The sequence below is a fragment of the Daktulosphaira vitifoliae genome, unplaced genomic scaffold (genome assembly GCF_025091365.1).
Source record: "Daktulosphaira vitifoliae isolate Bord-2020 unplaced genomic scaffold, ASM2509136v1 Scaffold_4, whole genome shotgun sequence".
Taxonomy (NCBI): Eukaryota; Metazoa; Arthropoda; class Insecta; order Hemiptera; family Phylloxeridae; genus Daktulosphaira; species Daktulosphaira vitifoliae.
The window spans coordinates 19,670,561-19,684,156 of record NW_026099575.1 but is presented as its reverse complement, the minus strand read 5'-3'; the positions used below and the strand labels follow the sequence as shown (position 1 = coordinate 19,684,156).

The window sequence follows — 13,596 nt, the reverse complement described above, 5'->3', positions numbered from 1 at the left end:
TATTAGCATTAACAAATTGTGTTATCTTAAGCCAACAAATTAATTATTTCAAGTCATACTTGAAAAATCTTCTATTATCTTACTTTTCGATAGATATCTAACAGTAAATATATAGAAAAATAAAATTGATAACATTTTGATTTGTAATTTAAGATTAAGTTGGATTTTCTTATAGGTTCTAAATAAAAGCACAGGAATCAATTAATTTCTTTCGTAGAAAATTTCATTAATTAATAATTTTGTTTAGGATTTTAATAATTACTTATTGAATGTTATATTACTAGTAATAATGTTTGAAGGGTTTGATTTTTGAACCGAAAATTCAGTTATTAGGTTAAGTTTGAAAATTGAACCGAACTTTTTCCTTGTAAATAGGTTTGAAAATTAAATTAGTATAATCAGATATCATACTGAATTTGTTAAAAAACAATATAAAAAAATGTTTTGTCTGTAAATTATTGAAATTTATGTTCACTTCGACAACAAAAGCAGGGTTTGTAACATCACTATTTATTAACTATTGATTTAGTAGATAGAATCATAAATTATGATTCAGTCATAAATGAAAAATTTTCATTTATGTACATAACATCACTAAATGTTACATAAAAAAATCATTACTATAATAAAAATTAATGTTTTCTATTAAGTATGTAACAAATATAATAGGTAACTCGAGCATAATCAGTAACTATTGGCTTAAGAAGGAAGAGGGTGTAAGCAATTTAGAAAGTTATATTTATTATTTAAAAGTATTATAAGAGTGGAAAACAGTCAATTTATTAGCATCATTTTTCTTTTTAATTATACCTTTTCCAATCATTATTTTAGCTTCGATGCGAAGCTGAGAAGGTATTGGTTTTACTAAGATGTGTTTATTTTTATTTTTTTTTTTTGTGTCTGTTACCACTTTTTCTCAGCTCTCACCGAACCGATTTCTTTCAATGATACGTCAGAAGATCACAAATTGTATCTAGTCGAAGACATTACCCTCAAAAGTTGAAAAAAATTCCCTCGTTCTCCGTAAATGGGGGAAACCTCCAAAAATATTACGAATTTAAAAATCGCTAATTTTTGAAATTTTTGAAATTTTTTTTTACGTAAAAGTGCCATAACATGTTCATTTTCAAAAATGAACATATCAATATAATTCTTTTTTATATAGATGCATAATATCATTACCTTTCATTTGGTATATTTTTTTCATAAATTTAACACTTAACCTGCCCACATGGGGGGATTTAAAATGACAACTTTTTCAACTTAACTTTTGAAAATGTTCCGGAAGGTCTGACACTTTTATATATATCTTAAATTAAAGTTAATGTAATTTACTTTATTATGCAAAAAAAAAATAAATAAAGTATTTTTTTTTGTATGTATTTTCAAGAGCTTATTAATTCTTATTAAATTATTTTTATAATAAAACTATTTATAGTTTATTTAAAAAAAAAAGTTTGTACTTTATTTTATCTTCACGGTGAAAATGGCTACTGAATGCTATTATTGTGTGAAAATTCTCGATTTTATTTTTTACATTTTTAACTTTATAATGTTATGACATATTGAAAAGTGTATGGATCAACATTATTTTTTTATGAGAAATAATATTTTTTAATAATATCCCTTTTTTATTCAGGATATTAATAAAGAAATAGCAGATCATGAAGCTTTTGTAATAATCCACCAATTTTTTAAAATTAAACACTATCTAAAGATTTGCATCGAAGCGTTTTTCTTTTGATAGTGATTTTAATCACTGTCAGATATCATTATACTTGATCCAACTATGCTACGTCACCACAGTGCCGCGACCCTCCTGTGCTGGGGTTTTTTAACAATAAAAATAATAAATTACGTTAACTAATACAGATAAAAATATTTTTTTTTGTATATTATCAACTATCGATTTTTTATCAATAAATATAGTAAAGACTAAGTAGTTGTTTCTTTTGTTTTGTATAATATTATATTTTATTTACATTTAAAATTAGTAACCTTTTAGAGTAGATTATTATTTTTATTAGCGTTATCTCATTTATGTTAATAAATTGAGCATTTAGATTAAGGAATTTAAATTTTAGCTTCATTTAAAAATCGCTAACTTGCTATAATCAATAATTATTAATGTAAAATTATTATTTAAACTAAAACTTCTCTCAAGTCTTATGAATAGTAAATAGACAGAAACAGATTTAAAAATATTTTTGGACTTATTTATAATAGAGTAAATAAGATTCAAAAAAATTTATTTTTCCAACTACAAATGAAAGCAGCGAATTCTTTTTTTAATATTGAGCAAAAATAATTATCAAATTATAAGTAGAAGTCTTCTTTAAATTGGACTCTGATTAAAGTATATTCAAAGACAGGTATCTTCTGAACTTGTAATTTTGCTAGATTTATTGTAAAGAGAGGAACCAAACTTTTTTTTACAACTTTTTATTTAATATTTTAAATTTAAATTTTACTTTTAAGAAATAAATGTTATGAATTGTGATAAAAAATTTATCGCTTTGTTCATCATATAATTTTAATTTAAATAATTTGTATCTATTGCAGAGTTACTAGTGTTATTTTACCATAACACATTTTTTGATTAGAATAAAATGTTTTAAATATCGACCTTCTACTATTTACTGGGTTATGGTTTTTAATTGCTTTTATTTATAATTGTTATCAAGTGATATCATATCATGATTATGTTGATAATAGAGTTTATGTTTGACATCTATTAAATTTGTAATCATAACTTTAAGTACATTTAACTAAACTATCAAATAAATAATTTAAAGTAAACATTTTTTTGCTTGTTAATTGCTGAAATTATATACGTTAATATTTAAAGTATGGCCGACGAAGAAAAAATTGAAAATATCCCGCAGATTGAAGAATCCCCAAAAAAAGGTAATATTACGTATTATATTTAAACTAGTATACAGTCATAGTCATAATTTTTTATCTATAAGTGTTCAGTATTTCTTTTTAAATATTAGAAGTCGTTTATTATAATAATAAAATTATATCAAAAAATAGGAGACAAATAGATGTTTTTCATAAGGAATGACACAAGGCAATTTTGACATTTTTATGTTATTTGTGAATAATGGCAAATCTGCTATTGTCACGGTCAACTGTCAATGAGGGTGTAGTTTTGATACCAATATTCTACTGTTTGAATATGGTTAGCTACATATAGGTATCAGTAAAATTATTTTTTATTATATGTCTCCTGAAAATTTATGCCCTTTCTCGTAAAAAATCATCCAAATAATTAATACAGTTGTAATCTTATTTTTCTTTGTCTTATAGTCCTAAATATTTATGATAAAAAATATTCATATATTTTAAATTCTATGTCAACATTTAAATTATGTAACTTTGTTATCTTAATTTGTAAATTTAACTTATATTAAATTAAAATTTTATTTCATTTTGAATTATTCAATATTATTCTCTTTAAATAGCAATTATGACTATTTTTAAAACATTTTTACTTACATTTATTTTGTTTCTGACTGATTTGCCATATGATTATTAGTCAAATACTCAATGAAGATTAAACTGGGAGAAAACAAAATATAATTTTTGAAATTGTTTCTCTCTTAGGTAAAAAAATTAATAATTTGTCTGGAATAGTTGTTAAGTGTTCTAATTGTGTAAGTAGTTACTACTTTTGAGATATTAGTATATATTTCTATGTATATATATATATCATCATTTAGGACCAACTTTATCTACAAGCACTAGTAGTTTTGAACGTAACGATCCACATGATCCAAATTTAAGTTTATTATCTACAAAAATGTTTCAAAAAATATCTGAATATTTGACTGGAGAGCTGAATATAACTGAAGTACATTATCAAAATATATTATTAAATGAAACTTGACAATTTTTCTATTAATTCATATAATTTTTTTGTAGGAAGATTATAAACTACTTGAAATAATGAATAAAGCTACTACACAAAAATATGCATCATATAAACATCTAACCATAGATATCAGTAATCAAATTTTAGAATTGAATAAAAAATGTAAGTAAATAAGGTAAAATATTTGCAAATAAAATTAGTACAAGTTTTAAGGAATATTTGTAATGTATAGTATCTATGAGATACTATTTAGGTTTTTGTTTTAAAGTATTAATTAAACAACTATTGTTTTAGATAAAACATTGGAACCTTATTTAATTCAAATTGATCAAATAGAAGACAGTGTATCCAAATTGGAACAAGCTGCTTTTAAATTAGATTCCTATGCAAAACGGTTAGAAGCTAAGTATAAAAGTTTAGAAAAACGTCAATAATATCAATTGTTTTAATTTGAAAATACTAAAATATATCTGCTGTGATTTCAAAAAGTAATCAAAATATTACTGATATTTAATTGTATAATTTTGATATTAAAATAATGTATGTCATACTTTGTAATTAAAAGTTGTATTATGTTTTTTTTTATTATTTTAGAACTATTTATTAAATTTATTATAGTCCCTAAATTGTTCTAATTCATTTTTTTAATTTATGACGTATCTCAAATATTGAGTCATCAAAAAGAATGATAATCTATTTTTACTTTGAAAATATAATATTTTGTTAAGAGAAATATTATTTGATACCAAAAACTACATTATTATGTGGTTAAATAATTTTTCTTTATATCCCTCCAGGGATAGTGAGAATGCGTCTATTAATAGACCTGATTTATTTAAGATAAGATCTCTGTATTATTGACAACACCGAGTTCTTCCTATGAAAAATAACTAATATAACCTAAAAATCAAATTAATAGAAAATTGGTCAAAAATCACTAACTTAAACAAGAAACAACAGAACAATGGTTTATCCAATAAAAAAAAGTTATAAGAGAATTGTTTGAATTTTTTTTTCTGTCTTACTATTAAACTATAAATAGAGGCTTCCATTTTAAGATAAAGTTTTATATCTTTGGAGGGATAAAAAAAAATTATTTTATTACATATTAAAGAGTTTTTTGATTCAAACGATATTTTCCTTTATGAAAATTAAAAATTATTGATTACTTCAAAGAAAATGCGTTTCTATCCTTAATGAAACATTCTGTATTGTAATATTTTGACTAGCCTCTTTCGTTATTGTTTTGGTTCCTTTGCGGGAGGAAGAGTACGGTTGGGAAATAATAAGTGATAAAAATAACAACATTCGCTTCTGACATTCATTGTAAGATTTAAAATGTTAATAACACCCGAAATACGGGTACAGTAATTTCCTTAGTTGAAAAATTTTCTATTTTAAACTAATTAAATATTTATTTCCATTAAAAAAAAAATAAAATTGGTATCCTTATAAATGCTAATAGATAGATATAGAAAATATTTAGTCACTTAAATATCTACAAATAAATGTAACAAAAAAAAAATGTTCAATGTTATTATTTTAGGATTAAAATTATTTATTATTATATATATTCAAACTATTTATGTAAAATAAATTTACAGCAATTAAAAAATTAGTCTTTGTTTAACGGTACTGCATATAAAAGTATAATGAAGATTAACTAATTAATATTTTTTTATAAAGTAATGACATGAGTTACATTTTAAATAGACAACGATCTTACATTACATTAATTTTTGGAAATGTCACAAGCAATTGAAATTTTATTCTTTTTTCAAAGTAATTTCCCCAACATTGCATATATTGAATTATTATTACAAATCAAATTCAATTTTTATCTTGGGTGAAAAATTTCAAAAACATGTATTATTGTAATTCTAATGGTTTTTCAAAATAAATTTATCAAAGTAATATTTGTGAAATAATTTTTTTAAATAATAGAACTTAAAAATACTAGTCAAAGTAAATCTTTGTAAAAACTATATTTTTATTATTTGTACTATTAATTTGTTAAATCTATATTTTAATGTTTTATAAGATGTTTTTAAATATTAATTTTTTTTCTAAAGAAACTCCTACATAAATTACTTGTACTATATTTCACTTTTATAATATAATTTGTTTGATTTATGTTAGTTTAGTTATTTTCCAAATATTTAATGGCTATGTTGACTGTTGTTTTCAAAATTTGTCACCTAAAGAATAATTATTTTATTAATTCTTTATCAGATTATGTAATAAGTATGTTTATTTACTATTGGTGGTTGAGGAAGTGTGGCCAAGTAAAATTGTCGAGCATCAATCTAAAAAAGAAATTTTTCTAACCAATTGATTTTTAACAAAAATAGCATCCTATATATACCGGCTTATGATAATAAAAATCTTCTTCAGCTTCCACTTTTTCTGGTCGATTTTCAATTCCTCCACCAGTTTTAGTTTCGATATTGTGAACTAATTTGTACACTGCAGAATTAGACACATCAAATTTTGGTGGTTCATACTTTCTAAAGTTAACTCTAGAATAGTGAATTTTTTAACATATTACAGTTATAATTATATATGAAATATTTTTTCTTAATATATGTAATAGTGTTTCTTCCTCACACTTTTCTTTAGATTATGCTAAAAAATAGGCTTTCCAATAACAAACAAATATGAATTTTTTTAACAATGTTGCCTTACAAATTATATATCATGGTTATATATTCCTATTTTATGATTTTAAAGTGATACCCTAGGATTTTCGAACATTATATTAACAAGTCGACTTCAAAAGATAAAATATTAAACTAATATGAACATATATTTTTAAATTAAATTTTATATTTGAACTCCTTTAATGCAACTTTTTTTCTAATTAAATAATTTTTTTTTATATAAGTTTAAAAAAAGTTAATTTTTGAAATGACAATTTTGTATTTGGGCATCTTGCCACTAAGCTGAATATAAGATACACAGAACATGTCTTTAACATTATAAAGAAAATATTCAAGAGTGAAGTATATATAATTTTTTAGGTCTTCATATTATTATATATTTTAAAAATTAAAAGGTAAATTTAATAAAATTTCCATCAGAAGTAAAATAATATAATAATACTTTTTTTTTTTACATTGAAATATTATCTTTTTAAGTTTGATTGTTAATAAATAATGTTTTTTCGGTTAATTTTCATTTAAAGAAATTATTTAAATACATTTTATTTGTTATAATTCTCAATAATATTTAAAACATAAGTAATATTTTAGTGTAAAATAAATTTGAAGCCCATTATTAGTTACAATTATTACTCACCCTAATGTGGATCCAACTAAAACTTCTGCCTGTGATATTAAAGTCTCTGCAATGAATTCCTCATTATAAGCATCTTTAGGACATCTCCATTTTCGACCACCTGGTAATACAATAGGTCTAGGTAAAGGAGTTAATGGGTATATTGGTTTATTAATTGTTGTTTCATTGTCATCATAATCTTGCCCTATTTTGTTGTTCAAATACTCTTCGGTTTCTTCTTTGCTTCCTTCGCTTGTTTCTGAAAATTCTAAATCTTCATCTTTTGGATTCTCTACTAATAAATCCTCATCATCTACAAATGCTTCTTCTTGACAGTTTTCATCTACTTCAACCCAACTACTTTTTCTAGGTCTACTATCTAATTCATCAGATATCTCAATGTTATTTCTGGACAGATCATTTGTGGTAACTTTTTTTGACAACAAATCTGATAATTGTTTCTCTAATAAATTTATATGATTTTGAATTTGCAATGGCAATTGACGAATTACATCCAATTGATCTTGTATATTTTTTAAGCTTTTTTCAAAATTATTTTCAGGTTCACTGCATACATTTTCTACAATTTCAGACTTTAATGATGTGTCTTCTAAACCTTCTACAAACTCCTTAAAATTATTTTTCATTAAAATAATTATTAAATTTATATCTAAATAAAGATTTGAATTATTACTTTAACTTTAATAAAGTAAAATCAAACCAAACTCAACTTACTTGATTATTATCATAGTTATCTTGAACAATATCTTCATAATCTTTTTCACTAGTATCTTTTTCATTTTCATCACTTTTATTTATTTCTTCAGTGTTTTCTTTAGATTGAATAATGGTTTCATCACTATTATTTTCTTGTTTTGTTTCATTATTTGCTAAAGTAATATCTTCTATATCGACCAACTTGCATTTGCAATTAATACATACTCTTTCACATGACGAAGACGATTCTTCATTAGTTGAATTTTTTATTACTTCAATAGCCTAATAAATTAAAAACATTTTTTATTGAATATAAACTATTATAATTTATAACTGAAAATATATGGTGGCATATAGATAACATTATCCTGAAAGCTATTTTCATAGAAGCACATGTAGTAAGTCTTTTATTTGTACAAACGTAACGGATAAAAATAGGACTACTTAAAACTAAAACCGAGAATATGGTCAGTAACCTAATAATTTAGCACATACAGAGTAATCGATTAAAAACATGATGCTCTTTCTTCAGAAACTCATATATTTTCAATTTTTGTTATTCAAAATATTGTATGATTTAAAAAAATACAATAATATGTTCTTCAATAATTTTTTATCATGCCTTCAATGATAAAAAAAAATAACTTTAATTCACTTAAATGAGATCCGCTATTTCTGCTTTGATTATATGATAAAAAAAGATTTTTTAAAGAATTTTTTCAATAAACCGTTTGCATTTTAAAATTATTTAAAATAGAAATTCATCTCTAATTTTGTTTTGATAATTCCAGAGGCAACAATAATTTATTTCAATGGGCCATGTAACATCATGAAAAATTATTACTACTATATCCTAAACAGCTAATATCAATAGAAAATTTGTCAAAAATTATTAAACTTTAACAAGCAATAACAGAAGAACGTTTCATCCAATAAAATTATTAAACTACATATATTAATAAGTATTAATACCTTATTAATAATTTTTTAAATTATAATATATTCCTTCATGAAAATTAAAAATGTTCAATATTTTTCAACTAAATAAGTATCTTATTCTTATGAATCACCTTGCTTATATTATATACGAAAGATAGGCAATTTTGGATAATAATAGTATCTTACCTCAGATTTTTTTGTTTCTTCCAATTTCTTTTTTTCTGGAGGTTTAATTTTCGGTCGGTTTGGAGGTGTTAGAAAAGTTGAAAATCTTTTTGTTGGGCATTTTTTTAATTGTTCTTGTTCTGATTTTTGGTCAAATATTTGTTCCTCTTGTAGTGTTTGAAATACCAGAGAATTCTTGATAAAATCACATTTCGGCACAAAACGTTTAAAATTAACTCTTTATGAAAAAGAAAACTTTTTTTAAAACAATTATTTGAAATTAAGCCATTTAAATATATTTATTTAGATTGAATTTACCCAATTACGTTTTTTCCATTATTTTCTATTATTTCAGCGTTTTCCAATAGTTTTTCTGCTATTTCTTCTTCGGTCATCTCATGTTCGCATAATCCCGCTAAATAACAAATTGTCATATATATTATTTTAAATTTTACTAATTAAAAAAAAATTTTGTTAGAGGTGTGAGGAGGAATCAACGTATGCTTATGTATAGTGCTCCACACTTTAAAGAGTCACGCAAACTAAGTTTATAACTAATACAGTTATTTTTACGATAAAAAATTTGAGTTTAGCGAAATTGTTTTGCACTAGATCATAAATATTTCTACATAGGTACCATCATACATTCACAGACATTATTTTAAGTAATTAATGTTATAAAATATTAGTAGTTGATCAAATATATCGTGTATAACAGGTCAAATATAAAAATTATTACGCTTAAAAATAGTAAAGTATTATTAACAGTTTTTCTGATACAAAACTATGCCAATAACATTCAACGCAAATAAATATTTATTTTTAAATATAATTAGCCTAGTTTTGATGGATGGTAACTTTTACCTGATTCTACATTTTCTCTGGAGTTTTGGTTATTAACAGAACTCTGTATTGATTCATGTTCAATAATGCTTCCCACAGATGATGTTGCACGATCGATAACTGATGGTGTATATAGTCCTCTAGTTGGTGTTATAGCTGGAACAGGACTACCTCTGAACATAAAAATATCAGAAATTATATTTTATAATAATAATACTTAATGTACGTAGCATATCATTGAAGTGTCTGGATTAACAATATTCAATTTTAGCTTGAATGCAAAGCAGAGAAGGTATTAAATTTACTATGATGTGTTTATTTTTTTTTTGTGTCTGTTACCACTTTTTTTTTCAACTCTCACTGGAACGATTTTGATGAACAATATGTCAAAAGATCACAAATTGTATGTAGTTAAAGACATTACCTTTGACAATTGAATATATTTCAATCGTTCCCTGTAAATGGAGGAAATCTCCAAAAAATTAAAATTTTAAAAATAAGTAATTTTTGACGTTTTTTTACTTCTTTTTCTTAAAACTTCCATAACTTTTTAAAAAAATAACAAATCAACATAATTTTTGTTTTATTTTGAAACTTTTGATATTTCCCTTTCATTTGATATAATTTTTTTGAAGATTTAACATTTAACCTGCTCACAGGGAGGGATTTAATAGCAACTTTTATACAAAAAATAGCTTTTTCAACATAACTTTTGAAAATGTTTCGGAAATACTGCGTCCTTTAATTATATGTCAAATTAAAGCTTACAATAAATACCATAAGTTCAATAAAAAAATTTGTCCCGTCACCTTTTCTTGTATGGGAAAATGGTCGTCGAATTTAACAAAAATTTAATTTTTATGTAAAAATCACTGTTTAACATGAAATATATTAATACTGAAAACTGCCACAACTTTTTGAAAAATGAACAAATTATAATAATTTTTTTTTTTTATATTGAAATCTTAGATGTTTCCCTTTCATTTAATATAATTTTTTTGAAAATCTGACTCTAAATCTGCCTACAGAGGGGATTTAAAAAAGCAATTTTTGCACACAAGTAAAGCTTTTTCAATTAAATTGTTGAATGTATTCCGCAATATTGACATTTTTATTTAATCTTAAATCTTAAGCTTATATTATATACTTTAATAAAAATAAAAAAAAATTCTCAATATAGATTTTCTTCTTGGTGAAAATGGTTACCGTATTAAAAAATATGCTATTTTTGTGTTAAAATTCTAGGTTTTGTATTTTATTATATTTCAAAATATTTTACAAGGGGAATACACCAACTTTCATGAATATTATATAATTTAATTGACATAGAATAAAGTTCATAACACATAAGAATTTATACTTATTTAAATTTTTTTGCCTTTTTAAAGTCGAAAAAGTCACTTTAAAATTTGAATTGCTAATTTTATCACACAAAAAAAGTGTCGATCAGTTGCGCCGATTCGGCAAACTTGTCTCTTTTACGCTTAAAGTATGAGGTTTGAATCCCCGTCCGTGACAATTTATGTTTTGCATTTTTTTTGTGTTAGAAAAAAAATGTGTCAAATCTTTGATTTTAATCTCCTTTAGATTCAATAACTTCAATAATTATTGAGGATCTCATCACTGTAGTCTTCCTTTGTGAGAAGAAATTTCTTATTCATGTTAATATTATTTTACTATGTGGTTTTTTTTGTGGCTACAAATTATTTTGCCAACCCTCACTTGACCTACTTTTTCCAACGATACGTCAAATGATAACAATTCGTAGTTAGTTGAAGATATTATCCTTAAAATTTGAAAAAAAATTCTATACAAACAATTAAAATCATTCATTTCTAATATTTTTAAAGTATTTATTGTCAAATTAGATTTGATATGATAAAAGTATTCAACTACAAAATTAAATAATATTACTTTGTAATTAATTAATTTTTTAACTCTATTTGTGTGTGCAACAACTAATATATAATATTCCAAATTTTTTTGTAACGTATTGTTAATAAATAAATCATAAATCTAAAAAAAAAATTATATTTAGTTTCACCTGAATTTAACAATAGATTTTTACAATTATAATCAAATTTTATAATATGCTCAATTTAGTAGATCTTTTTAACAATTTTTTTTTTATTGGTTATTTTAGTTAAAGTAAATAATGAAAATTAATTCAGTTTTGCATACTTCAATTGTTTTTTTTTTACAAATTCAAATCTTTTTAAACACCAAAAGTTAATTATAAATGATTACTATGAATTATATTTAAGTGGTATATTACGATAAAAATGCAAAAAAAAAATAGAGCTTTTCTGATAAATTTACTGTAAATAGTAAATAATAAAATTTGCTGACTGCATATTAAACTTAACAATTTCATTTTTTTCTATGTAATTTCAATTTTAAACTTGCAAGTTGAGCTAAAAGTTATGGCAATAAATTCGTTTTTTTTTTTATTATAAATTTTCACAAAAAAAAGTAGATTAAAAATGATTATTTTTAACATATTAAAAATCAAAATCAATAATAATTTGAAAAGAATTAATTATAAAAATTATATATTATATTTTTGAATCTAAGAATTACTAATCTGGTTATAATTAAGGAAATAAAAGATGATATTGCTTTTGTAATTATCCATTAATTTTATCAAATTAAATACTATTTACAGATTTGCATCGAAGCGTTTCTTATGACAGTGATTTTAATCACCGTCAGATTAATTCTATACTGGACCCAACATTGCCACGTCCCCACTATGCCGCGACCCCATTGTGTTGGGTTTTTATTTAATTACAACTTACCGAAGAACTGCAAAATTAATTGTGTTTCCTGCTTCTAGAATACACTGTTGAGCTTCACTGTGAGTAATTTGAGCAGTAGGATCGTTATTTATTTCTATTATCATGTCTCCAACACACATGCCTGCCTCCTCGGCCAAACTTCCCCCTGTCACCTTAAACGATTAAAACGCGTATAAAATCTATTGAATAGTATTTTTAAGTATTAATTTATAAAAAAATAGAATTATTGATTTTTATTGGATCTACTTACTCGTACTACTGTCAAAGGGATACCAAAATCATGTCCTCCCGTCAATCGGAATCCCCAAGGTGTGTCATCATATCTTCGAAGGAGGATCTCTTCGCACATTGTTTTTGTTTATTCAGCTTTATAATTAAGGTTTTTATGCAAAATTTAATAAAATAATTAACTATAATAAATTCTATAGAGCGATTTACATAACTTCAATTTCATCGTAGAAAAGCTATCATTATTAACACGGGTGAACCGTAACCGAGTACTATAAAGCTGTCTTTAGCGTTTAGGATGCTACTTCACATCTTAGAATACCTTTTGGCCACAGGCCATTAATACCTGACATTCTGTATTGAACACTCAAGTTATCACAACATGGCTGATGCATAAACCAAATACAATTTTTAAATTTTCGACCAACAAATATTGTTATATATTTTAAAATGAGCGATTTCTGAAAAATTATTTGATACATATATACTTTTTCTTGATAAAATAATTCTTTTGTACGATACATATATAATTTATTTTAATCAAATCATATATGTACACAAATAGTAGTAGTAGAGAGAATTGACTAATAAATAGACATTATTTATGCATCGATTTTATAGGATTTTATTTAAAAATTTGTAAATACTTTTTAAAGTTACTTCATTATTTTTGATGAAATATTTAAAATTTTAGAAGCCTTTATGTTAAGACATATAATTAAGTATTTGTTATATTTAAGAAATATATTTGAA

At 23.5% G+C, this 13,596-nt stretch overlaps 2 protein-coding genes across 2 annotated transcripts; one reads left to right on the top strand and one right to left on the bottom strand.

Moving 5' to 3' along the window:
- The first annotated feature begins 2,711 nt into the window (after positions 1 to 2,711).
- LOC126903551 (biogenesis of lysosome-related organelles complex-1 subunit 2) lies at positions 2,712 to 4,506 on the top strand. The gene is made up of 4 exons (XM_050681754.1): positions 2,712 to 2,907; positions 3,726 to 3,856; positions 3,928 to 4,039; positions 4,172 to 4,506. Exons 1-4 carry the CDS (start codon positions 2,850 to 2,852, stop codon positions 4,309 to 4,311), a joined length of 441 nt encoding a protein of 146 aa, XP_050537711.1. The 5' UTR covers positions 2,712 to 2,849; the 3' UTR covers positions 4,312 to 4,506.
- A 1,337-nt stretch (positions 4,507 to 5,843) lies between these two features.
- Positions 5,844 to 13,137, bottom strand: LOC126903532 (uncharacterized). Its single transcript, XM_050681717.1, has 10 exons — positions 12,866 to 13,137; positions 12,616 to 12,767; positions 9,839 to 9,990; positions 9,293 to 9,389; positions 8,996 to 9,212; positions 7,889 to 8,152; positions 7,175 to 7,782; positions 6,243 to 6,396; positions 6,136 to 6,183; positions 5,844 to 6,075 (listed from the first exon to the last, which is right to left on the bottom strand). The coding sequence occupies exons 1-10, from the start codon at positions 12,962 to 12,964 to the stop codon at positions 6,037 to 6,039; spliced, it is 1,830 nt and encodes a 609-aa protein (XP_050537674.1). The 5' UTR covers positions 12,965 to 13,137; the 3' UTR covers positions 5,844 to 6,036.
- Between the last annotated feature and the right edge of the window lie 459 nt (positions 13,138 to 13,596).

Coding starts and splice junctions, on each gene's coding strand:
- LOC126903532 (XM_050681717.1), bottom strand. CDS start 12,964: ATGTGCGAAGAGATCCTCCTTCGAAGATATGATGACACACCTTGGGGA. Junction 12,768..12,865: donor TCCCTTTGACAGTAGTACGA/GTAAGTAGATCC, acceptor TAATCGTTTAAG/GTGACAGGGGGAAGTTTGGC. Junction 7,783..7,888: donor ATAACTATGATAATAATCAA/GTAAGTTGAGTT, acceptor AATAATTTTAAG/GAGTTTGTAGAAGGTTTAGA.
- LOC126903551 (XM_050681754.1), top strand. CDS start 2,850: ATGGCCGACGAAGAAAAAATTGAAAATATCCCGCAGATTGAAGAATCC. Junction 3,857..3,927: donor GAGAGCTGAATATAACTGAA/GTACATTATCAA, acceptor ATTTTTTTGTAG/GAAGATTATAAACTACTTGA. Junction 4,040..4,171: donor TTTAGAATTGAATAAAAAAT/GTAAGTAAATAA, acceptor CTATTGTTTTAG/ATAAAACATTGGAACCTTAT.